The 27,692-nt window shown below is 37.8% G+C and overlaps 1 protein-coding gene across 3 annotated transcripts; it reads left to right on the forward strand.

Annotated features, from left to right (window-relative positions):
• The first annotated feature begins 7,183 nt into the window (after positions 1-7,183).
• tspan33b (tetraspanin 33b) lies at positions 7,184-25,822 on the forward strand. 3 transcript variants are annotated; one of them, XM_051724605.1, is made up of 9 exons: positions 7,184-7,664; positions 9,584-9,641; positions 9,737-9,864; positions 11,074-11,148; positions 11,852-11,947; positions 14,402-14,530; positions 19,654-19,683; positions 23,719-23,880; positions 25,657-25,822. In XM_051724605.1, the coding sequence occupies exons 1-9, from the start codon at positions 7,569-7,571 to the stop codon at positions 25,723-25,725; spliced, it is 843 nt and encodes a 280-aa protein (XP_051580565.1). In that variant the 5' UTR covers positions 7,184-7,568; the 3' UTR covers positions 25,726-25,822. The 3 variants fall into 3 exon arrangements, with proteins under 3 accessions (XP_051580565.1, XP_051580567.1, XP_051580566.1); XM_051724607.1 differs by having other exon boundaries at positions 9,737-9,786; XM_051724606.1 differs by lacking the exon at positions 19,654-19,683 and having other exon boundaries at positions 7,187-7,664.
• Positions 25,823-27,692: the final 1,870 nt, after the last annotated feature.

A 27,692-nucleotide genomic window follows, 5' to 3' on the forward strand; every position in this document is an offset into this window, starting at 1 on the left:
AACATTAACGGAGCAGTTTTCAGCATATCAGGCTTAAGACAACGAGTGAATCTGGCAAGTTTTCACTTGACATTGACTAAGAAAATGATCTGTAACACAAAGTAGAGCAATATCACCCTCAGATTAGAACTAGAGCATGATGGGAAGAACTGTGACTTCTGGCTTCCATTGAGTTTTTAGGATGTGACAGAGACAGTGTCATTTATTTATAATGCAAATATTGTTAGGTAATCATTAACAATCAATTAAAGATTTATGTCTTTCATTCTGAATTTTGCACAGCATCTCCTAAGAGTCTTCTTTTTATAAGAGACCGTTTTATTTTGAATATGAGCCCCCAGTTAAAAGGGAAAAGTACTTTTACTCAATCATTTACTCACCCTTATGTTGTTCAAAACCCACATGCTGTTACTTTTTCAATACGTCCATTCAGTATGTTTTTGTATGGAAAAGAGCAGAAGAGGGATGTCATTTTACAGATAAATCAATGATGAAAAGAAATTCAAATTATATTCATCTTTTCTTTGAGACAGTACAAAAAGAAAGAAAATATGACTGAAACAGGCATATTGCTAGCAGTGCAGACACAGTGTTTGTCTTGTATTTTGTGAACTTAAAAACAAACATACACTATATTGCCAAAAGTATTTGCTCACCCATCCAAATAATTGAATTCAGGTGTTCCAATCACTTCCATGGCCACAGGTGTATAAAATGAAGCACCTAGGCATGCAGACTGCTTCTACAAACATTTGTGAAAGAATGGGCCGCTCTCAGGAGCTCAGTGAATTCCAGCGTGGTACTGTGATAGGATGCCACCTGTGCAACAAGTCCAGTCGTGAAATTTCCTCACTACTAAATATTCCACAGTCAACTGTCAGTGGTATTATAACAAAGTGGAAGCGATTGGGAATGACAGCAACTCAGCCACGAAGTGGTAGGCCACGTAAAATGACAGAGTGGGGTCAGCGGATGCTGAGACACATAGTGCGCAGAGTTCGCCAACTTTCTGCAGAGTCAATCGCTACAGACCTCCAAAGTTCATGTGGCCTTCAGATTAGCTCAAGAACAGTGCGTAGAGAGCTTCATGGAATGGGTTTCCATGGCCGAGCAGCTGCATCCAAGCCATACATCACCAAGTGCAATGCAAAGCGTCGGATGCAGTGGTGTAAAGCACGCCGCCACTGGACTCTAGAGCAGTGGAGACGCGTTCTCTGGAGTGACGAATCACGCTTCTCCATCTGGCAATCTGATGGACGAGTCTGGGTTTGGCGGTTGCCAGGAGAACGGTACTTGTCTGACTGCATTGTGCCAACTGTGAAGTTTGGTGGAGGGGGGATTATGGTGTGGGGTTGTTTTTCAGGAGCTGGGCTTGGCCCCTTAGTTCCAGTGAAAGGAACTCTGAATGCTTCAGCATACCAAGAGATTTTGGAAAATTCCACGCTCCCAACTTTGTGGGAACAGTTTGGGGATGGCCCCTTCCTGTTCCAACATGACTGCGCACCAGTGCACAAAGCAAGGTCCATAAAGACATGGATGAGCGAGTTTGGTGTGGAAGAACTTGACTGGCCTGCACAGAGTCCTGACCTCAACCCGATAGAGCACCTTTGGGATGAATTAGAGCGAAGACTGTGAGCCAGGCCTTCTCGTCCAACATCAGTGTCTGACCTCACAAATGCGCTTCTGGAAGAACGGTCAAAAATTCCCATAAACACACTCCTAAACCTTGTGGAAAGCCTTCCCAGAAGAGTTGAAGCTGTTATAGCTGCAAAGGGTGGGCCGACGTCATATTAAACCCTATGGATTAAGAATGGGATGTCACTTAAGTTCATATGCGTCTAAAGGCAGATGAGCGAATACTTTTGGCAATATAGTGTATCTTTTAAACCCAAAATGATCACATTTTGGGCCTTTATTGTATTTAACGTTTTTAGTCAGGACCAAAGAGTACCATTGTTTTAATGACTTCAACACCCGTTGTTATACGTGTTTGTAAATACATAACAGGTGGTGTGATGTCATCAGGTCACATGACCGGGAAGTTATATGGATTTGAAAATAAAAATGAAAAATCATAAAAAGATTATAAAGATTCCAAAATAAAAGTCATGTAAGGTGAACAAGTGTTGTGTATACATGTGCTATAGGAGGTCTGACATGCATCTATTTCTGTTAGCTATAAGTTAAATGCAATTTCTGTTACATTACATTGTTATAACCTCATTATTACACATTCTAGGGAATAAGCCATTTATGGCTTTATATGTTTGTTTTTTGTAGTATATATTTCGACTTAACATGTTTGACAATATTTAGTTACCTCTGGATAAAGCTACACGAGTTTTTATAGCCACAGAGTGATCTGTTTTTCACCGGCCTTTGTCCGTTTCACACTTTAGAGACACTCCGTAATAGTTAAAATGAGTGTTATTTTTTTCTTTCTTGTATGTTTGTATGATGTGTTTGATAAGTGTCTTTTCATTTTAATGTATTAATTTATTTTAAATATTAGAAATATTGCATTTAAGTTGTGTCCCACATCTTGTGCTCAACTCTGTTACCGAAACCAATCTATCCTGATAAAGGAAATGGAAAAACAATGGAAAACAGGTGATTACATCATCAAGAAATTTGCTATCAGCATGGCCATATGAAAAGTAATTTCATTCTTCCTTTTTCAGCATCTAAACAACTCAACCCTGTTACTAACATTTTTAATATAAAAGAGGACTTATTTCAAAGCTTTCTGTTTATTTCATAAATATGACTGTAATAATCTTGACATTGACATTTCATTCCCAAATTAGCATCTTTCCTTGAGAAATTGTTAATATTAGTGTGTGTGTGCAACCCTGTTACCATTTTTTAACCCTTGTGCAGCCTTCGGGACATTTTTGTCTTTTTCATTTTTGTTTTTCGATCATTTTGTCTGTGTTAATGCCAACGGCATAAACGTTGCCAAAGGTGTGTATTTTCGGGGTAATTTTGATATTTCAAGCTCAGTTCCTATAATACATCTATAATACACTGTGTACACAAAATAGTTACACTCAGGACCTTCAGGACAAAAATGTCCCCATTGAAACCCATTAAAACTGCAATATTTGATCCCAGTGCCAGTGTAGAGCCGAGGAGGGCGGGGCCGGGCAGGAATGAGACACACCCGGTCCCCAATCAGCTTGATGGGGCGCGCGAGGGATAAAGGCGGCCGGGGACGACAGTTCGAGAGAGAGAGAATTACAGGCAGCTGTACTGTGTGTTTTTGGTTGTGTGTTTTGTTTAAATTGTTTATTAAATTATTATTTATATTATTAAGCCGGTTCTCGCCTCCTCCTTTCCACTGAACCCCCTTACACTGTACATTTCGAGAGTGGTGCACAGAGATGGGGAGGGTAGTGTCATTCGAGGAAATGTCACATAGAAGGCTAGGCAACTTAGATTCATTTAATAAAAAATGGGGCAGCTATTTTGCCTTTTAGGAGGGCGCTCGGGGAGGGGCAGTGGAGAGAGAAGTGTAGTTTTAAATGTGTGTGATTATTATTTTTTTATATATATTTTTCTTTTTTGTGAGTGTGTGTATACACAAGTGTGACCACAGGGATATTTGTTGAGGGTCAGGGTGGGGTTGAGGATTGGGAGGGGGAAAGGGGGTTAAATGTTGATTCTGTGAACATATGTTTTGCTTTTCTGCGTCAATTGTGTGAATCAATAAAAAGTGTTAAACGGAAAAAATATCTTGAAAAAAATTACTCAAATTGGCATTTTGTTGTGGTATCGAAATTGATTTTAAGAAATGTCAAATTGCTTCATATGTAAATAAAATGAACATTATAACTGCAATATACTGTACCCAAATAATCAGAATCAAATCAAAATAATTTAAAATCTGAATCATAGTGAATCAAGAACTTATCAAATCTGGAACTTTCTATTGATACTAAACCCCAAAAATTTTTATTTTGTCCTTCCCTGCAGTTGCCCAAGACCATGTAAAGCTCTGTTTAATCTTTGTACAGAACGTTTTGTAGCAGTTCAATAAAAATGAAATGAAGTTGCTTTTGTAGAGCGATGCTTTTCTCTGTGCAGATCAATAAACTTACAGACTGCAATAGAGAGCAACTGTATGGATATGGTAGTGTAAGTACTGTGATAGACTACACAGGATCCATATTGTGGACAAATACATCCTGTGTATTTGTGGGGAGAAAGAGACAAACAAATCAATGACTTCTCATTTAATGCACTTTAAGAGTGTTCTCCTTACTACAACTGTCAAGGAAATGTGCTGTGCCTGTAGCAGTTAACCTGCGAGAAAGACTCATCAACAGTTTACCCGATTGATCCTTCAGCGCTGTTGAATGAAGTATATACCAGACTTTACAGACACAGTCCAGAGCAACAGCAGAGCTCCCAATGGGAAAATGCACTCAGCCCAAACTCTTCATTCCATCATTATACAGCTGTTTCAGGAAAAGTTTTGTGAATTTACTTGGAATGAGGAGCGGGTTTTTTGAAAGTTGGAGAATCTATGTTTTCTCTCACTCATAGCAGGTTTCTCTTACCATTTCCATCACAGCTGCAATTTAATTTATGCAGGGGGGAAAAAAATTACGTTGAGAGCCCAAGAGTGACCCGAGAGTGACTCTGTGTACATTTTCCATTTTGTAACTAGTAGCACCTAATAAACAAGCAAAAATAAAATAAATAAATAAAAAATCTACACCAAATAATTTCCCTTAAAATGTATGTCCTCATATGTGGACAGCGGGACTAAGTTGTGAAATTGTAAATAATATCAAGCTATAGACAGTCAGATGTTTTTATGATGTTTCCAGGAATGTTGATTATTCATGTTTTTGAGATGTTACAGACATTACATCATAAATTATCATAATTAATTCTGATTCAAAGTAATGTCCAGCATCATCCAATCACTGTCAATCATGTTAAAATAAAATGATACATTATAAATTCTGAATCTATGTACTGATTATCATTGTCTCATGTCTGTCAAACATGTTGAGTGATCCAAACATCATCTGCAGCCTGAAACTGAACTTTTGATCAGATTTTAGGAGTGAATGCACTTAACTGCATAGAGAGCTATAGGATGCTCCCTTGCTCCCTATTTAGTGAATGACTTAACCTCCAGTGTGCTGTCTGTCTGCACTGGTCTCAGAACAGTTTGAAATGCACCTTATTTTCATCCTAACTCCATATAAAGCCTCTGAAAGACACATTTTCCAGGTTTTGGATGTGGTGTGATGATGCACAGTGAATATAGGATATTTTAAGGAAAAATTCGCCTTTAGTCCACGTACGTGGTCATTGTGTTTAACAGCGTGCTGTTTTGCAATAAATCAATAAAAATTTTAAAATGGCATATCAGATGAAACTAGAGACTTTAATCTTTTGACTCAAACAGGTTTGAATGTAAAAACACAATGAGGTTTCTTATCAGATGTAGTTTCGTTGGCGTTTCTCCCAAAGACAAACTCCGCTGTGGTCGGCACCATGTTGTTTGGTCACATGACTCTGTGTGTCGAAAGTTTAACCCTTTACTGACAGCACAGAGTCTCCTGAACTGAGATCAGTCAGTTTAAATTTAATTAAATGATGTGTTGAGTATAGCGAAGACAAAATACAATCTCCACGTATTGTGTACATGGGGTCACACGAGGTTAAGACAACAAAATTTTAACTTCTGGGGAAATTGGTGCAAAATAGAAATGAATATGGAAGTTGAAGCCACTTTGACACTTTTATCAAATGTAATGAATTACTCGTGATTTTTGGGAGGAAATTACTTCCTTTGTTATTTATTTACTGTTGTATAAAATAAATATCACACTCACTGTTGTGCGGTTGTTATAACAGCACTCTTGCTCATGTGAAACTGCTTTAATAAACTGTATAGGAAAATATTCGGTAAATGAGTTTCCATCGTAGTTTATGCATGTTTTCTTACCGAATAATATATTTATCTGAGCATATAAGTTAAGCAAGTGTATATGTTTTAAGGCACATTGTGTCAACTTTATTTGCATCTTGGCATTTACATCCAGCATTAATATGCAATATTCCAAAATTTGCACTAAAATGTGGATAGAAACCCAATTCGTGTCCGTGGAATGAGCGGAAGCAGTAAAAAGAAAACCTGGAGTGGAGCTGGAGTGATAACAGAACGCTTTGAGCAGGAAGGGGAAACTGCTGTCGCTCCACTTCACTCAAATACTTTGTTCAAGTTTGTGGGTTGTTTGGTGACACAAAAAGCTTTTTTTGGCTTCTTTCGGAGCTTTTTTGTTTGCGGATAAAAACTAAAAATACAAACCCTAAAACCATAAACTAACGTTTTTATTATTATTTATTTTTTTTGGTGTAAATTTAGTTCACACCCAAAACTATTAGTGCAAAATAGTTTGGTTTGCAAAATGTATTTTTCACAAATAATTTTTTAGACAGTAAGAAGATGTTTTGAATGCACAACACAACGCAAAATATATTAAAAATCATTTATGACAAGCTTTAAGGGTAAATTCAAGAAATGTGACAATTTAAAACCAATGAGGACTATTGATGTTCATGATATATTTGCTGATATAATTAAAATAAAATACAAATACTAATCTGTGTGATGTTATATATTTAAATGACCATAAATACCATAAAACAAAATGGTTTTTATTTTATGATGGAGCAGCAACAGCTGAAAATCATTTGCAATAGTTTATCTATGATTTGCTGAATATATTGTGTGCATAAATATACAAAAAGTTTGATCACAAATGCCCAGCGTTGCATTTTTGCAAAAATTGTCTACAATTTATTAAAGTTGAGATATTCAATCAGTAAACATATTAGGAATTAAGAAAAGAAAAAATTCCATATACCAAATACTTTCTTGGAAAATTACTAAATATGTTCCAAATATATGTTCCTTTTTGTGACTTTATCAATCTCTGACATTTAATATGCAAAATTTCCCCCCCCGCCAACAGTTGTTGTGATATAGTCCATAGTGTCAGCTATTGTTATGTGTAGTTTTTGCTCACATTTAATGAATACTCAATATTATTTAATTGCTTTAACAAACCACTTATGACCTTACCACAATCAAGGAATGTTGATTAAGATGTTTACACATCGTCGGATTAACCGGTGTTAGATTGTGCATGTTCTCTATTAACTTACTCATAGTGAAATCGTTTGATATTACTTGATATTGGGAATGACAGAATAATAGGGTAGCATAATGTCCAAACTAGGACACCGACCACCCCTGCCTATTTTGCCGGACTGCAAATTCTTGAATTGTGACCACACTGACCGCCCTCGTGAAAGAACAACAATGGAGCCGAGCTTCCAAACCATTCAGCAGCAGTCAAGCCAAAGACTGCTTTTATGCAACGCAACTCTCTGACTAGACCGACAGTCCACATGCACAACAGCTGAAACAGGACGGCTGATTTACACGGTGGATGGTATATCTGTTGGGCCTGTCCTGCTTGCTTTCCCCTCATCATATGTTGATTTTTTTTTACTTCAGCCTCTAAAAACTCCCGGTCATAATGGACAGGCAGGTCAGCCTCAGCAGGACGGAAACGTTTTCTTTCATCAATCCCTGGATTCGGTACTTCCTGTTCTTCTTCAGCTTTTTATTCTGGGTAAGTGGGGCCCAAATACACACTCCAACTGTGACCAGAATACAGAACATAAGCTTTATGACCAGCTTTGAAATGAATAAAACATCAGGTTGTGTAATTTAGTCTTTTCAACAGACCAGACTCGCAGTTGTAATCGAACAACAACTGAATGTTTTCCTTTCACATGTGACACTGATCAACAACGGCTGATGTTTTCACGGCTCTCTATTTTAATACAATTGCAAAGGAATTTTATAGGAATTTGAAAGGAGTAAAAATAGCATGCCAAAATGTCATTTCAGAATAAAGTGTTGCAGAAAGCCTCAATCCATGTTCAATCAAAACGAAAGCATTGGTGCTGAAAATATGTTTGCATGTTCCTCTTCTACTCATAGTGTTTGTGTTTTATCAGTGTTACACGTCTGCCCGCATCTGTATGAAGGCAAATGAGTGCCTCAAAGATTAGCATGTGTAGAGTAAGAGTTGTGCAAGTGTAAATAAAAGTAACAATATTAAGATTTGTAAAAGCGTAAATCAAATTGCAAGCATAAAAAAAAAATGCATGTGCACAGAGCGTTTAGGACTGAGCTGATATGATTCAAGTTCTGTTCAATGGGACAATAGAACCGCAGTGGCACTCAAACACTCTCACAAGCCTTATTTCTCAGTGTGACTGTAGTAATATCATGGCAATGTGTTTCGTTGTCCGCGGCCCACTTTGACATATCACAGCAACGTTTCACGGCCGGCCCACAAGGAAAAGTCCCGGTTCTCCCGTTGGCCAGTCCACCTTTGTTTCTTACGTTAAGGTTATTGCCTCGAGATTATTATATTTTAGCTCCTGTCTCTTATTTATAGAGTGAAGTTACCAGTACAATCTCTCTATATCAGGGGCTTTCAAAGTCTAAGGCAGTGAAAACCCCTCCACGCATCTTATCACGTGACTTGTTGAGCGTGTTACCGCGGAGAATAGCGTGAAGCCTCCACAAGCGCTACATCTCCGCGGTAACACGCTCAACAAGTCACGTGATAAGATGCGCGGATTGACGGTCTCAGACGCGGAGCCAACTGAGATTCATCCTCCGCCACCCGGATTGAGGCGAGTCACTACACCACCACGAGGACTTAGAGCGCATTGGGAATTCCAAATTGGGGAGAAAAAATAAATAAAAATAAATAAATAAATATAAATATAATTTTTTTAAGAAATATTTATGGCCATTAAAATGAACTTTAAAAAAAAAATCGTCATTCATTTAGAATTAAATGAATTAATTTTATCCACGCACAACTCACCACGCACGCCAACGAGAGCGAGAACCACATTATAGCGACCACGAGGAGGTTACCCCATGTGACTCTACCCTCCCTAGCAACCGGGCCAATTTGGTTGCTTAGGAGACCTGGCTGGAGTCACTCAGCACGCCCTGGATTCGAACTCGCAACTCCAGGTGTGGTAGTCAGCGTATTTATTTATTTTTGTTAAAAATACAGTTTTGTCCTAAATATGCAATTATTTAGCCGTTTTCCCATACGTTCCTTTTGCATATTTGTGATCAAGTCGCAGCATCACATTATTTGTTTCCATATATTTTCGGATTGTTCACATAAGTGTCATCACAAGGAGTTCTGGAGAGAAAATCCTTTATGTACATCCTAGATAAACTTCTGAAGGCAAATTTTCCACTGAGTTAAAAAAAAAGTCATTAGAAGACGTGAGTTGCAGTTGCTGTAAAATGAGGCCATTTGATTTGCTCACATCTGTTACATCAGCGAGCATCAGACTATTATTCTTACGATGCAAATTAAACCATGCAGTATATGCTGCACGTTCCAGTTAAGTTACCAGCCAAAGTGTGAACAAGTCCCATAACTTATTGTGCCGATTTCGGACTCCCTGGTATCCTTATGTTTAGTTCAATCTTTCTTTGCATTTTTAGATATTTTCTCTTCTCATTGTTGCCATTGGGGTATATGCCAAAGTCCAAAAAGCAACAGGTAAGTGATATGTGTTTCTCACCTGATAGAATAAACTGAGAGTTGTGGAGATCAGTCATGACGTCAGTTGTGTTGTTTATTGGTTTTGTTCACAGATGCGGTGCGTGACACGTTCCTCATCGATCCAGCCGTTATTCTTATCGTGGTGGGTGTGGTCATGTTCTTCATCACTTTCTGTGGATGCATCGGAGCTCTGCGAGAAAACATACGGCTCCTTAAAATTGTGAGGAAAGATTTGGCAGTGCAATTCTTTGTCTGCTGTCTTGTCATTCATTCATTTAGCACAAGCTTTTAAATGTATTGTGAACATATAAAATGCATTATGTGAATGCACTGTGGATAAAGCAGACTTCCAATGCATTAAATGTTAAGTGTAATAGATAACAGATATATATAGGCAGCCTGATCTCATGCAAAAGTGACTGTGGCGACATTTTTGCAGAATGATATTACGTGATTCATTACATGTATTGCAGCAGTTCTGGGGTGAAATGTCCACTGTGTGGCGCTAAAAGCGAGTTAAATGTTCTCTCAAGCAGATGAGGTTTTTAACATTAATGCTCTATTAAATCAACAAAACTGACCTCCCTACCCTAAACCTTCAACCTAAACCTAACCGATAGTGTCAGAAAAGACAAATGTGAGATGAAAAACACAATTAATGTCATTTTGTGGTGCTTCTATGACACTTTGGGTTCACGTGTGGACTCGTGTGCTCTTCAGGACTCATATCCCGCTCCTTTACATCACAAGTGCAACGCTCTATCAGTTGAGCTGCCATGCAAATTGATCACACTCGAACAAGCTTGTAAATGTATTTGGTTATGTAATGCAAACGTTAAAATGACTCATGCGCTATAGTAAAAGTGTTTAGATGTCATAAGATAGTAATGTGTGAGGAACAGGGTGAAAAGTAAGTGTTTATGAACTGATAATCTGTCGTTTTACTCGTGATTTGTGTGATGGAGCATAAAAGTTATTTTTGTTGTAACGCCTCATGCTGCCGCTAAACGTACAACGAGCCACGCAAAAATAATTTAGCAGAAATGTAGGTATAGTAATATGATTCTATATAGAGGACACCAGGGAACTATTAATAAAAAATTCCTGTTAGCCAAAACAATGGTTTGATATTTTACCTTTAACACATTTGTTTTTTGGTGAATTGTTTCAACATAGTTTTGTTGTAATTTTATTATAGGCTTTTTTTATTGGAAGCTTCTCATTGTGACAACATGCCCCACTATTGACTTACAAAAACAAACTTACCATGAGTAGAAATATTTACTGCAGTTAAACATGTGACAACTATAGCGCCAATCTCCTCTGTAGATAATAGATTATGATCATTTGAAAGTCAATTAAATATGAGACCGCTTTTCGCAATTATCGCTTCCTTTGTAAGAGAATCATTTTTGCTGTCCCTTTCTAGTTCTCCTTCAGTCTTACCCTGGTCTTTCTCAACCAAATGGCCATTGCAATCCTGGGCTTCTTCTACTCTGATCAGGTGAGTTTAATGTAATCTCTACAACTCTAACACAAGATATATATATATATATGATATATCATATAACCACCATTTCACTCTCATGATTTACACACACTAATGTTTGTTGAAGATGAATTGTAACATTAGGTTCTGGCTTAGTCATGGGAACGTGGTTAGGGTTAAACTCTTTGCATTAATGAAAGAAGTCATCTCATCAAGTCTCTCTCTGTAAGGTCAATTAAAGAGTGATCCATTCACCTTCAGTGTTCATCTTATGCCTTTAAGACTTTGGTCCATCAAGACCACATTACCTCACTCTCTACTAGACTGTCAGAATGCAGCTCACGCAACCGGTTAAACAAGGCAGTTTAACGATGTCACTTCTAGCATCTTCACTACTTAATGATTAAAGAGGTTTGCCACTTCAAAGTGGGACCAAACGTTCTCCTGCTAATGACATTGAGAGGTGCTTGAACACGGCAGCGTTAGAGGAAGTGACTGGAGAGAAAGAAAGAGCGCAGGGGGCCCGTGAGCTAGTCACCACACAAAAGCATACACTATTAGAGCCTCCAGAGTGAATCAGTGCTGTCGACCTCTCTCCCACAGGACAATCACACATACATATATAACCCAGATGTAAGTGTTTGATTTTTGGCACGTATGGAAATGTACTTGGCACTAGAGTTTATGAAGTGTCATGTCATGTGAAACTGGTTTCCAGACACGCGATGCTCTGGGGAAATTCGTGAAAAAAGCCATTGTGCATTATCGAGATGACCTGGACCTGCAGAACCTAATGGATTACATCCAACAACAGGTAAGGGGGACTATTTAGCTCTGCTTCTGTAATAACACTATACACTATAACAACCTATAATCTCTCCACTAATATCTGGTGTGTGGTGAGTGTACTGGTGCACTATGGCTGCCGTCGCATCATCCAGGTGGATGCTGCACACTGGTGGTGGGTGAGGAAATTCCCTGTTCACTGTGTAAAGCACTTTGAGTGTAGTGTCAGAAAAGTGCCATATAAATGTAACATTCATTCATTCATTCATATAATGTGTCAGAAAATCATCAGACCACATAGAAAACATGAAAGCTAATAAAACAGCCAATCACAGTTCGCTACTGTGACAGTTTACCCAAATTCATCTGCTCACCCTCATGTCACTCTAAACCCACAAAGGAAGATATTTAGCAGAATTTACAGACTGCTCTTTAACGTTCAGAGAAAGAGGATGGTGGGAGGGTTTTTGGAGGGTTTAACCCCTTGAACTCTGAGTGTTTTTAAAGATTTCCTGTTTCAGTGGCATACCCAAAATTAAAGGCTTATAACTTAAAAAAAAAAAAAAAAAAAAAAAAAAAGAGGGTCAATTTTTTGGAATAATAATAAAAAAAAAATTATAATAATACATTTCATTTTTGTATTGATATAGATACATTCTGAGATTCAGAAATTGTTGGAAAAAAAATTAATATAAAAAATAATAAAAAAATTATTGTTTCCTTATTTTTCTTATTTGACATTATATATCTCTGGGTGTAAATAAAATGGCCCTGAAAAACTGCTTTTGTTTTGTTTCCAATCATGTCAACTGTAAAAATTTTGTGTTGATATGACAAATCAATCAAAAGTTATAGCATTACAAAAATAATGTATCATAGTGTCCAGAAACATCTCTAAACAAATAAAACATAATAATTGTACAAAAGAACTAATTACACATGCAAACACAACAATGACTAAGGGTTTGTATAGCATGCAGACATGATTTTAGTAATGAGATTTCACAGAATGAGTTTCATTCTGTGTCATTTGAGTCATCATTGAGTCTGTGTCATGTATTTGGTGCCATCTCCTGGTGGTCATATGTAATTAGAGTGATTAATCACATGACTCTCTGCCCAAATTAGAGGAATATAACCACTATTTTGGAGCAATCTGTTAAGTTATAAGCGAAAACACGGCATAAGAGCAACACCTGTTCACATGAAACATGTACAGTGTGTCAAAGACATATACTTAGCTATTACTCGCTATATTTTTGTCTGTGAGTAAAACAAATAGACTGGTTGTATTCTACTCTTTGAGTGCTTTCCAACAACATATGACACGTGACTATTTGATCAGTGATGTTTTTATTGATTACAATAATTTGTACAGTGTGAAATCATTTATAAATGATCAAAACGGAACATTTCTGATTTGTCTGCAAATTTCAAAGCACTTGTTCAGTTTTGGTCATAATATCTACATGCACTGAAAAGTAGAGCTTCTAAGCTTTCAAACGATACCTATTATGTGTTTGTCAAGACTGTAGTTATTAATATATTGATAAAATAATTCTCAAGGGCCCGAGAAAACAAATCGTACTTGGGAGGGGTTACACTTAGGAAAAATCATAATAACTTCATTTATTGGTTCGTTTCAAAGTTGCACATTTGAGCTAACTCTTAAGATTTTGCCAGGAGAACGACTTTTCATCGAATTACTGATGAAAATGTTCGTTGACCAAGGAATTGAATTTTTATTCTGTCAGGGATAACAAAGATGAGACGAAAGACGCATCATGATGATAATCAAACGTTTAAATTATTGCAAGATATTAACAATGCAGTAACACTTTTAATTACGTAATCGTACATATTAAACCTATTCATTTTGAATATGTTTGATACACGTTTAAATAAATGTATAGCTTAAAACTTTTTCAAAATATCTGAATATTTGGTTAAACTTTGATCTCTTACAGTTTGATAAATGTTTTGTCATTTCGCACATTCATACTTTTTGTTGACTAACATTATGAGTAAAAGTGACTAAAATGAATGAATATGACATGATGATATATTGACTTTATTTAAAGGGCATGTTCATCAAAAGACAAACATTATGACTAAAACAAAACAAACAAATGTGTGAAAATGAACACTGGTTTTGTCCTATTTGGAGCTTGACTGTTGGGGTTGCTATCCACTTTAGCTGTATGGAAAAGAGCAGCCTGGACATTGTTCCATAGAAGCAAACATTTTCTTTTACAGGTTTCAAGCCAGATGAGGGTGAGTAAATAAAACTATTCACTACAACACAATGCTGATATAGTAAGTATTTTAATGTTAATGGCTCTTAACGAACACAGGCTGATGTTCTAGTCTACGGTACAGTATGTTCTTCTGCCTCTCCAGAAGTTCCTCTCTGTCCTCCTCAAAATGATGATTCTCATGAGTCCAGCAGACAATAAGTGAATATTTGTCTTTCTTCCTGTAGTTCAAATGCTGCGGCTGGAACAACTACACCGACTGGTCGTGGAACCTGTACTTCAACTGCAGCCAGTCAAACCCCAGTACAGAGAGATGTGCAGTTCCCTTCTCATGCTGCACTCCTTTACCAGGAGAGGTGAGAGTAAACCACCTACACCAACTGACTCATTATTAATCTGTAGTTATGAAAAGTGACATTGCAATGCACAATAAAAGCAGATATGAGGTCTTTAGTCCATGTCTATTAGTTTTGAGGTCATCTATATGGGTTATTCCATGTCAAATCAACCAATATACACAGATGATCCAAAACATTATGACCACCTTCCTAATTTGCTGTTGGTCCTCCATGTGCCACCAAAACAGCGCCGACCCACCGAGACATGGACTCTACAAGACCTCTGAACGTGTCCGGTGATATCTAGCACCAAGACATGAGCAGCAGATCCTTCAAATCCTGTAAGTTGCGTGGTGGAGCCGCAGTGGATCGGACAAATGGGTAGAGCACATCCCATAGATGCTCAATTGGATTAAGATCTGGGGAATTTGGAGGCCAGGGCAACACCTTGAACCCTTAATCATGTTCCTCAAACCATCTAGGTGCCATCACTTACCTAGGTAAATGGCGCAGAAGAACACGGCCGTCCACGTGATGTAAAAGAAAACGGGACTCATCGGACCAGGCGACCTTCTTCCACTGCTCCAAGATCCAGTTCTGGCGCTCGTGTGCCCATTGTAGGTGCTTTTGATGGTGGACAGGGGTCATCATGGGCACTCTGGCCGGTCTGTGGCTACGCAGCAGGGTGTGATGCACTGTGTGTTTGACACATTTCTCCCGTAACCATCATTAAAATTTTCTGTGACTTGTGCCACAGTAGACCTTCTCTCGGTTCAGACCAGACTGGATAGCCTTCGTTGCTTTCGCGCATCGATGAGCCTTGGGCACCCAACACCCTGTCTCCGGTTTGTCCCTCTTCAGATCACTGTCAGTAGGTACTCACCACTCCTGACCGGGAGCACCCCACAAGCCTTGCAGTTTCTGAGATGCTCTGACCCAGCTGTCTTGTCATAACAGTTTGGCCATTGTCTAAGTCACTCAGGTCTTTACTCCTGCCCATTTCTCCAGCACTGAACACGTTGACTATGAGAACTGATTGTTCGCTTACCATCTAATCTACCCAGACCTTGACATGTGGCCTTGTTAGGAGATGATCAACGTTATTCGCTTCACCTGTGAGTGGTCATAATGCTTTGGCTCATCGGTGTGTGTATATATATATATATATATATATATATATATATATATATATATATATATATATACTGTATATCCTATATACAAACTTTATATGTCATGAGCATATTTCAATGATACATACGAAATTTCATGTGAATCAGACATGGTTTTAAAAATAAAATTAAACGTGGGAGAAAATTATTCTTGAAATCCATGCAATGGAAATCCATATGGCCATTTTATTTGGGGGAACCGAAGAATTCAGAGTTATTAGCGAAAATGTGGCATATGGATGTGTGTTTGTGCTCCTGAGTAGTGAAGGGGATTTGTGACCATCCCACCAAGTTTCGACATTTTTAGGGCAGAAAAAAATAATAATATGAATATTGGTAAAAATACTGGAGAGTTTCAACTTCTTTGGTGTTTGAACCCCTAATGATGCATTCCAGAGCTTTGCAGATATACATTTATAAAATCCAAAAACTAGATATACTGTGTGTATTGCACTAACTGAAGAGCCACATGTGATGCTTATTCCTAATAATAGTGTAATTTTGGACTCTTGAAATTGTTGGACAAGAATAACTAGCTTCACACCATGTGACACACTATTGGTTTACGACTAATTCAACAATTTACACATGGAGCCACATTGAGAGCCCCATATCTCTGGGATTTAACCATATATGGCCTTTAAAATGGACATACAAAAAGGAAAGTTTGTTTTGAACCAGAATTTAAAAGGATTTTAAGATATCTTTAACACTTCTGGAGTTATAGGCACGCCAACTTTGGAAAAACAACACAAAAAAGTGTTTTTTCCCATTTTTGAACTGTCACCATTAGCATATAATACAACAAGAGCTGCTGAAGTCAACTGCATTTAGTAACAGATCTACCAATCTCTGTGTAAAAATAAAATAATGACACTGACACCTTTTTAATGTATGTACGCATCCACTGGTGCGTTTTGAGCGGAGCCGGCCGGGCACCAGTCAATCACTTTGAGATGAAAGCATTGACATCTGTCTTAAATCTGACAATAATGCTGATGTTTCTGCTGGATTCAGTGTTTTAATCACATCATTATGTTTAACTCAGACTTAAAACAGACCTCAAATAAAGATTGCATGCATTCATTGTGGCTGGGTAAATCAACACTGTTTATATACTTTGGGCATTTGGAAAAGAAGCTAGCATCTTTCCAACTATAATCACACATACATAAGATGATATTATTGCTCATGTACTGAAAACAATGATAGACAATAAACACTCGCTTTACAGTAACAAATCATGGTTCACAGCTGGGACGTACGCTCAAGGCTATTGGCTATTTACAAAAAAGGGGGATGAGCCCTTCAATATGTCCCACCATTTCTGTCTGTTTGAATAGGTAAAAAGTCAACACAGGAAAGAAAACTAGATCATGGACATTTGGAAAAGGTCCCTTGGCGTCAGAACACCACACCATTATATTCTTTCATCCACCTTTAAAGCCAGGCATTAGTACAAAGGAAAAGTTGTATTATTTTTCCACTCATCAGCTAAACAAAACTTTCTGTAGTCATCGGTTTATTGCACTCTTTGCAACAAAATGCCACAAAGATAGATTCAAAGTGTCGACTCAGCCCTTCCTCTCCGCTCTCTCTCTCTAATGATGATGGCCTGTGCTGTTAATTACCTCAGTTATAATCACATCAGTAAGCTTAGTGAACTTAAACAGATTGAGTTTACCTTATATATCGCTATTCAAAGGATACATTTCGACACGCTTGTCAAAGCAGCAATTCGAGGAAATGTGCATGTTTTGAATTGCTTTCCTATCTCCTGAGACATCAAATGACCGAGTGGTGCCATATCGGCTTGACGTCTAAAGCAGCTGCTTGGTTGAAATGCAAAATGTGCGCTCCAAATTCAGTTCATAAGACCTGTTTAAATGCTGATAAGATGCTCAAACAGAACATAGATCATTGGTTTAATGTAACTCTTTGGCAGACCTAAATGTTTTGATCTATGTTCCCTTGGCAAACGTCTCCAGTGATTGCTGGATAAACACTCTCTAAACAGATCAAAGTGGGCAAAATGCAATTCTTTTAAACAAAAATGGAGGAAAACGGAGGAAGAATGGCACATTAAGTATGCCGAGGGAGGATATACTGTAAGGTGGGTAGGCTTAATTGTTTTTCAGTATTTAAAGACATCGTTTGAAGTGAAAAGAATGCCAGAAAATTACGTGAATCATCCGAGCAGCTGTTCACATGGAGACGATGGCACTGCTCAATGGCATCTGCTCGAAAACATTATATTTCACAGCAGCTTGTGCAGGGGACCATTTGTGTTCACTTAAAGTGTATCTGAGTATCAGCACTGAGTATACTTGACACTGGAAATACTAAACTCATGCGGTTAAAAGTTTCATTTTATCACCTCTCAGCAGTTAGCATTGTGTCTCGATGGCGTTTTAATTCCGAAAACGGGAAGAAATCTGCGTGGGAAATGTTACTGCATTGGTTTAATCCGAGTTAAAGAGAAAGTTCACCTTTAAATGAAAGCTCTGTCATCATTTACTCACGCTCATGTTGTTCAAACCTACGAATATGTCCCTTAGAGGAAAGGAATTTTTTTTTCTTAAATCGTTTTGCGTTCTCTAACAAAAGGTGCTCCATTACGAACGTTGTGCATTCCCTTGCAATATCTTACGAAAATAAGCAATGTTTTTACTACAGTTACTATTGTTGCTTTTGTTACTATGGTATTTGTAGTAAAAGCATAACCACATTTTAACCATGTTATACGTGCAGTACAAACCACAGTAATTATACAGGAAAACCAAAACTATGGAAAAACATTGGCTGATTTGTGGTACAAGTACCATGCTTAAAACCATAGTTTCCACCTCAAAAACATACCATTACAAAATGTAACCATTATAGTAAACCTGAAGTAATCCTGGTAACCATGGTATTATTATAGTTAAACTAAAACTAAGCTAATTGTGGGAAAACAGTATAAGAGAAGCAGATAAGCAGACTGTTAAGAAACTAAAAGCCTGAGTAATCATTTTTCCATACCATAGAAGTGAATGGCAATGTTTTTATCGATGAAAACGATATTAAAATATATTTTCGTTAACTGAAATAACCTCCTGAGACCAAAGCGTGACTGGTGTGTGCATTTTATAGTCTCTTTATTTATTTGTAACTAGTATCCCCTAAGAATCATGCATTTTTTTTGGGACCCAATAGTTTTCCTAAAAATGTATGTCCACATATGTGGACAGCAGAACTAAGTTAAATCATCATACGACTCCAGCGGTTAAATGAATGTCTTATAAAGCGATACGATCAATATTCAAGTACTTTTTAACTATAAATCATCACATCCAGGAGTATGAGCGTTCACGAGATGGCTGAGGTCACGTGGTCTTTCCAGCGATGGAGTGGCAACGTTCCATTCGTTGCAGCAGACGCTCTTTGTTGGCATTGCCTACATGTGCACCACCACGTTTCCTGAGCTCGTTGAGGCTTGTTGGTCTGAGCTCCTGGTCAGAGTGCTCGTGTTCAAATAAATATGGCTGAGCAAAAATGTGCATCTCCTCATTCCTCGTGAAACAAAATCTCCTGACATCTTTGTTTAAATTTGTTTACGGCGTTCAGTCTGTACAGCGTTCCTCCTACTCATTTGTAAATGGCGCATGCGTGTGTCACGCATGTGTCACTTCTCGCGTGAACGTCAATGCCAATAGATCATACGAGAGACCGCGTGACCTCAGCCCTCGTGAACGCTCATACTGCTGCTTACCGGATGCAATTATTTATAGTTAAAAAGTACTTAAATATTGATCGTATCACTTTATAAGACATTCATTTAACCACTGGAGTCGTATGGATGATGTTTATGCTGATTGTCTGTGCTTTTTGGAGCATCAAAAGTCATGTTACCATCCACACCCATTACAAGGACCTACTGAGCGGAGATATTGTTTCTGTTTTTCTTCAAATGTGTCCTGCTGATGAAAGGAAGTCTTACACATCTGGGATGGCATGAGGGTGAGTAAATGATGAGAGAATTTTCATTTGTGGGTGAACTGTCCCTTTAATTAGGTTTCTTACCAGATGTAGTGTTGTTGGCGTTTCAACCAAACACAAACTCCGCTGTGGTGGACACCATGTTGTTTGGTCACATGACTCCATACATCGAAAGTTTCACCCTTTACTGACAGCACCGAGTCTCCTGAACTGAGATCAGTCAGTTTAAATGAATTTAAATTATGCGTTGCGTATAGCGAAGACAAAATACAATGTGAACGCGGGGTCGAACGAGGTTAAAAATAAAAACTGAAACGATTGAAAAAAAAATGAAACTAAATTAAAACACTGTTTCATAACTCCAAAACTAACTAAATTAAAAAATGAGTTTTAGTTTTTGATACACAACAGGGTGAATATGGGCAAAGTGGGACATTTTTGGAAACTTTACTTTTCTTGACATTTTTTATATGGATTAAAATGGCACATAATAAATCATTTAATAATCGCACATTATACATTTGCACATATACAGTGAAATTATTTTTTTCACATATCCCAGCTAAGCTGGGGTCAGAGTGCAGGGTCAGCCATGATATGGTGCCCCTGGTGCAGATAGGGTCAAGGGCCTTGCTCAAGGGCCCAACAGTGGCATCTTGGCTGGGGCTTGAACCCCCAACCTTCTGATCAGTAACCCAGAGCCTTAACCACTGAGCCACCACTTTAAGGAAATACAACTGTCCCACTTTACCAATCTTTACCCTATATTATAACATCTGAAGCATTTATAATCCACCTTAATTAAACATGTAAACGTCAGTAGATGGAGGAAACACAAGATTTTGTAACTGAATTGAAATGATAAATTAAATATTAAATTGAAATAACTAAATTCAAAATCAAAAATATAATAACCCAATAATGAATGATGTCTGAGAAATTGTTCCTAATATCTCCTGTTGTGTTCCACTGAAGAAGGTCATTTGACAGAATTTTTAATTTCAGATGAATTATCCATTTTATAATGTTAATAAAGTTTTCTGGTATTCTTCAATGCACTGTATTGTCGTCGCCCACTAAACAAAGTGCAAAACAGTCTGAAAACAACATGAAAGCACAAACATTTATCTTAAGACTACATATCAGATACGACTCTGACCAACGTCCTACATGTACATCCCACTAACACACATAGGTTGGCAGAAAGCATGGCAGAAGGGTCACACTAGAGTTGTAATGAGCTAAAGAGGAAGTGACCAGCTCTTACTTGTTAGATAACTGAAGAGAGTTGAGTTCAAGGGCCCAGATGACCCGGGTGGGTTGTGTCAAACACTGCCTATGGGACAGAGTAAAAACACTCTGGTTGTTACACTGAACATTTGCAAAAGTCAGATCAAAGGAACGGCAGTAATCATCAAACTCAGGTGCACGCCACAATAATATCGTAGAGGAGCTTCTATAGTATGACTCAAACTGGATATTTACATTTTCTAAAGACAATGTGTATGGTGCTTGCCCATGTAAAACTCGCCACCATGATGCCAAGGTGTTAGTATGGGTTTGCAAGGGCGTTACAAGTAGGGATGGATAAAATATCAATTTGAACCTATTTCGATATCCTCAAAATCCCAGGATGTATCTTTTGTTTAGTTTTACTTTAAAGTTTTGCTCAGTTTTGGTTGTGTTGATTATTATATCTGTTAAATAAATAGCAACTGAACTGCATAGTTTCATTTTTTTTTTTAATTAATATTTTCATTATGTACAAAGTTACAATGTTCCGTGAATAATTCACATTAATAATTCCGTGTTTTTTGTTTTTTTCATTTGTATGGCAAATGCACATTATAACTGTGATATAGCGAAATGAATCAGAATTAATTCAGATAGTATCGATATCAGAATCAAATCGAGAGCTTGAGAATTTAAATCGAATCAAATCAGGCAATCTGTATCGATATCAAAGTGCCTTTCATGGCGAGTCAGTCCACTCAGCAACCTTTTTGGAACGCTCTCGGGCAGCTATATCTATGACTTATAAATACAGCTGCTATCTACATGAATGGGGAAAGACCAAAACCTCTAAAACGGTTGATCAAGATTATGATCAAAGAACATTTTTTAAATCAGCAGTAAAATCTGGCAACAATGGTATCATAAATGGTGCTTCTTTACCTCAGGTCATGCTTAAAAAACGCTAGTCTTTAGGCTTGTCAAGCTAATACGCGAGTTGACTAACAGGCGATGTCTGTAACTTGCCCACTTCACACAGAGATCCCGGTATTAATCCCGGGAAAAGTCGTTCCGGCAACTGTTCTGGGACTGCACAATTTGTTCATTCACACCGCAAGAGCTTTCCCGTTACCTGTGCTTGCAGTCACACACATCCCGGGACATTCATAAAAAACAAAGTGACATCACTATGTGACATCTAATGTCAAGCGTCTTGAGTTTACTGATAACCGCGTCTTTTCTCTCTGTTTATTTGTTGGTGGGTTTTTTTTCTACTAGCGCTGCCATTTTTTCCGTATGCCTTAAGACTTTTTAAACTTCACAAATAAAAGATATTAGTAATATACACATTATATGCCAGCTGTTGCGCTGCGATTAAGCGTTGAGAAACAGAGGCAAATGTCATCTTTTCGATCATGATTTCTACAAGGTGTAAAATGTAAAACAAATGCTATTTTTGGAGAAAAAACAAATGTATCATTTGGAACCTAACGTGTTGGAAAATAGCAATACATGAATTTTCTTTATGGTTATATGGAAAAAAGGAAAGTGAAATGTTAGGACCGTGCCCGCCTACAGGGCACGTTGTAACTGGTGTGGGGCACATTGTAACAGGAACATATTACAGCGTAAAATCCCCCTCTTACAACTGTATCTGATCTCATTAAAATAAATAGAAAATAAACTGAAATATTCGGTCAATAAAAGTCATTTATTAACTTTGTCATGTATAATATAGCAGTAATTTTGACACTTGCCAATGAATACACAACAAAGCCACAGCTCTCACCTATTTCAGGTTTGGAGTGTTCCCTGCACGAGACGGCAATTTTTTTCGTCACAATTTACAAACTGGGTAACCATCATTATTATTTTTAAATACCCAAAATATCCCTACATCGCAGACTTCAACCGCTCCATATATGAGGGGGAAATAAAGTTCCGACATCCGGTGTGCGTGCATGCTCTCTGAATGAAAAATGAATTTATCACGTCAGGTTGGTGAAGCTGTAAGTGTAGCCGATTGTTTTTGTTTTAATTTAACTAGTATTTGTAATGTCAACATTACCCTTCACGGTATCGGCTCTGCTTTTGTTCACACAGACATGTCCCGGGATTGACTCCGGCAATGTTTCTAGGGTCTGATCCCGGGATCAAATTTTCGTGCATTCCGGCACCGGCTTGTGTTCACACAGAAGACTCCCCGGCATTGATCCCGCCAATATCCCGGGGTCATAGTCCAGTGTGAATGAGGTTTCTGAAAGGTGATTGGCTCTTTTACCTATAAGGCGGGATTTTTTTCCCCCCACATCCGCCATATTGGGCATTTCAATTTCTCCCATTAATTTTAATACAAGTGCTCCGTCTCGGGCTAAACAGACTCTGGTCGATAGTATCCAGCTCTAGTTGCAAGGGTGTTTTGGGTTGTTGTTTACTGGCCAAAAAAAAGTCAAAGAGCCAACCCCCAAGTCTCTGGATCCTAGATACAATATAAAGATAATTATTCGTATCTCTACACGTGTCTCAGGTACCTCCTTAAATGTAAATCTACATGATTTTTCACCGATTTAATCGGCGGTGAGGCAACAATCAAAATAAAAGTAGCCACAACTCTCCTCAACAAGTCACAGAACAAATGGTGCAGGATGGTTTAAAATAGGTATTAGACTTCCTAACCATGTATGAGCAATAGTAACAGTGATGTTTGCATCAAGCACCTCAAACTAAGGACGTTTGTGTTTGTATACTACAGATTTAACATTTAATCAATGCACATAAGAAGCAAAGATGACACTGCACTGAAAGACTATCACCCTCTTTCAGACTGTGATCAACACCATGTGTGGCTTTGGGGTTCAGACCCAAAACTCTCTGGATGCTACTAAATCGATCTATCCGGTGGGCTGTTCGGACAGAGCGGTCGTGTGGATCGAATCTCACCTGTTGTTCGTGGGCGCGCTGGCACTGGGACTCGCGCTACCACAGGTAACATTCTCCTCAATCAAACCAATCACCAATTAAAGAGATTGAGACAACTGTGGAGTTTAAATGAGTTGTCCAGGTTCAATAGAAGTTGAGCTCTGTTTACAGTATCTGTGGTATACTGTCAACTGACAGATTGTCCCTCAGATTTAAAAGTATATCGGCAAGACTTAAGTGTTAATATTAGACTGCTGTGATAAAATCACTTACTAACCCTGTCTAGGTAAAGTTATGTACAAGACTGTCCACTCAAATTAATACAAAAGTTCATGAATAGTAATCCCACCACTAAAACAATGATTTACAGCTCAACTAATACACATTTTTGTACATCATAATTAACATTGATTTAACCAAAATTATGAGCTTTGCATTTCCCTCCAGAATGCCTTACCCCACAGACTTCTATTGTAAATATTTATGTAAACTGTTTTTTTTTGTTTGTTTGTTTTTTACAAAAACTGACAGACGATCAAAAATATTTTCTGTTTAAAAAAAATATATATAAATACTGCCAAGAATGCTGTCCATGGTGCTTAATATGTTATACGTTTTATGTGGATCGTTGACAAACAGGCTGCTCAAGGTGATAAAAATGAGAAATCTTTCTTTTTTTTTTTTTTATCTAGTTTAAAACACAAGTTTGTAGAAATGTAATCTTTGTGTCCACGTTGGTTTTACAATAATAAAATAATAAAATAAAATAAAAATGTGACATTTCTTATTTGACATTATATATCTCTGCGTGTAAATAAGGTGGCTCCGGACATTTTTGTGTTGATACGACAAAGCAATCAAAAGTTATAGCATTACAAAAATAATGTATCATAGTGTCCAAAAACATCCCCAAACAAATAAAACATAATAATTGTACATAAGAACTAATTACACATGCAAACACAACAATGACTAAAGGTTTACACAGCATGCAGACATGATTTTAGTAATGAGATTTCACAGAATGAGTTTCATTCTGTGTCATTTGAGTCATCATTGAGTCTGTGTCATGTATTTGGCGCCATCTCCTGGTGGTCATATGTAACATTGTGCTTCATGTGGATTATCTAATGATCTATACATCTGATTATCTTGTGTGTGGACTCGTTTGAAAGATAATCACCTCCTCTAAGTAATGATATGTGATATTTTATGTTCCCTTAATTTTCCGTGACATTATAAGCGAAAACGCAGCATATAAGCAACACCTACATAATTGTTAAAGACATATACTCAGCTATTACTCGCTATAATTTTGTCTGTGAGTAAAACAAATAGGCTGGTTGTATTCTACACTTTGAGAGCTTTCCAACAACATATGACACATGACTATTTGATCAGTTTGATGTTTTTACTGATTGCAATAATATGTGCAGTGCAAATTCTTTCATAAATGATCAAAACGGAACACTTCATATTTGTCTGCAATATTAAAAAGCACTTGTTCAGTTTTAGTCATAATATCTACATGCATTATAAAGTAGAGCTTCTAATCTTTCAAACAATACCTATTTTGTATTGGTCAAGACTGTAGTTATAAATATTTTGAAAGTTATATTTTTGTTCTCGCTGGCCCATCCGAGCTTAAAGGGTTAAATGAAATAATACAGATATAATTCGTTATTCAATCCTTTAGGATCGTGATCCTGTTGTTTCTGTATCCCATGTTACTTAATGACTGCATAGAATTTTGTTGTATTCATGAATTTTTCACAGGATTGAAACAATGTTCCTCTACATGCACACTGCAATCTTGACACAGTTCTTCTGTTTGATCCTCAGATCGCAGGCATCGTGCTGTCTCAGATCCTCATCTCTGAGATCCGGAAAGAGATCCGATCAGTGTTTTGATCGGAAGACTCTCACGTCCACACTGGAGTGATGCTTTTAATATATACAGTGGTGTGAAAAAGTGTTTGCCCCCTTCCTGATTTCTTATTTTTTTGCATGTTTGTCACACTTAAATGTTTCAGATCATTCAGAAGTTTAAATATTAGTCAAAGATAACACAAGTAAACATAAAATGCAGTTTTTAAATGAAGGTTGTTATTATTAAGGGAAAACAAAATCCAAACCTACATGGCCCTGTGTGAAAAAGTGTTTGCCCCACCTGTTAAAACATAACTGTGGTTTATCACACCTGAGTTCAATTTCTCTAGCCACACCCAGGCCTGATTACTGCCACACCTGTTCTCAATCAAGAAATCACTTAAATAGGACCTGCCTGACAAAGTGAAGTGGACCAAAAGATCTTCAAAAGCTAGACATCATGCCGAGATCCAAAGAAATTCAGGAACAAATGAGAAAGAAAGTAATTGAGATCTATCAGTCTGGAAAAGGTTATAAAGCCATTTCTAAAGCTTTGGGACTCCAGAGAACCACAGTGACAGCCATTATCCACAAATGGCGAAAACATGGAACAGTGGTGAACCTTCCCAGGAGTGGCCGGCCGACCAAAATTACCCCAAGACCGCAGCGACGACTCATCCAAGAGGTCACAAAGACCCCACAACAACATCCAAAGAACTGCAGGCCTCACTTGCCTCAGTTAAGGTCAGTGTTCATGACTCCACCATAAGAAAGAGACTGGGCAAAAATGGCCTGCATGGCAGAGTTCCAAGACGAAAACCACTGCTGAGCAAAAAGAACATTAAGGCTCGTCTCATTTTTGCCAGAAAACATCTTGATGATCCCCAAGACTTTTGGGAAAATACTCTGTGGACTGACGAGACAAAAGTTGAACTTTTGGAAGGTGTGTGTCCCATTACATCTGGCGTAAAAGTAACACCACATTTCAGAAAAAGAACATCATACCAACAGTAAAATATGGTGGTGGTAGTGTGATGGTCTGGGGCTGTTTTGCTGCTTCAGGACCTGGAAGACTTGCTGTGATAAATGGAACCATGAATTCTGCTGTCTACCAAAAAATCCTGAAGGAGAATGTCCGGCCATCTGTTCGTGACCTCAAGCTGAAGCGAACTTGGGTTCTGCAGCAGGACAATGATCCAAAACACACCAGCAAGTCCACCTCTGAATGGCTGAAGAAAAACAAAATGAAGACTTTGGAGTGGCCTAGTCGAAGTCCTGACCTGAATCCTATTGAGATGCTGTGGCATGACCTTAAAAAGGCAGTTCATGCTCGAAAACCCTCCAATGTGGCTGAATTACAACAATTCTGCAAAGATGAGTGGGCCAAAATTCCTCCACAGCGCTGTAAAAGACTCATTGCAAGTTATCGCAACACTTGATTGCAGTTGTTGCTGCTAAGGGTGGCCCAACCAGTTATTAGGTTTAGGGGGCAATCACTTTTGCACACAGGGTCATGTAGGTTTGGATTTTGTTTTCCCTTAATAATAACAACCTTCATTTAAAAACTGCATTTTGTGTTTACTTGTGTTATCTTTGACTAATATTTAAACTTGTTTGATGATCTGAAACATTTAAGTGTGACAAACATGCAAAAAAATAAGAAGTCAGGAAGGGGGCAAACACTTTTTCACACCACTGTATGCTTTTATTCTGCTCTGTTCATACATTGCCAGCACATTATTCCTTCAGTTTAATTTCACTCTGCCTTGGAGCCAGTTTTTATTTCTATTTCAGTTTACATTTTGTTCTGTGTTATTTAATAAAAAGATTGTTAGTAAAGCTTGCAAGGTTGTTTATTTCTTCGTTTCAAATTCAGAAAGTCTGGAGGCTTATTTTTGAGCTCATTTTTAATGCACACATCATCAAATAAAAGATTAAAATACTAGTTGGACTTCCATAATTTGCAGTACAAAATATCTACATGCACACATCCATTTCATGTAAGTCTT

Source organism: Myxocyprinus asiaticus, chromosome 18 (genome assembly GCF_019703515.2).
Source record: "Myxocyprinus asiaticus isolate MX2 ecotype Aquarium Trade chromosome 18, UBuf_Myxa_2, whole genome shotgun sequence".
In the NCBI taxonomy this organism is placed as follows: domain Eukaryota; kingdom Metazoa; phylum Chordata; class Actinopteri; order Cypriniformes; family Catostomidae; genus Myxocyprinus; species Myxocyprinus asiaticus.

Bases quoted from the DNA above. Each gene is read 5' to 3' on its own strand.
- tspan33b (XM_051724605.1), top strand. From the start codon at position 7,569: ATGGACAGGCAGGTCAGCCTCAGCAGGACGGAAACGTTTTCTTTCATC. The intron at 11,149-11,851 runs GTGAGTTTAATG...ACTGGTTTCCAG, and splicing joins GCTTCTTCTACTCTGATCAG to ACACGCGATGCTCTGGGGAA. The intron at 14,531-19,653 runs GTGAGAGTAAAC...TGCTGATGAAAG, and splicing joins GCACTCCTTTACCAGGAGAG to GAAGTCTTACACATCTGGGA.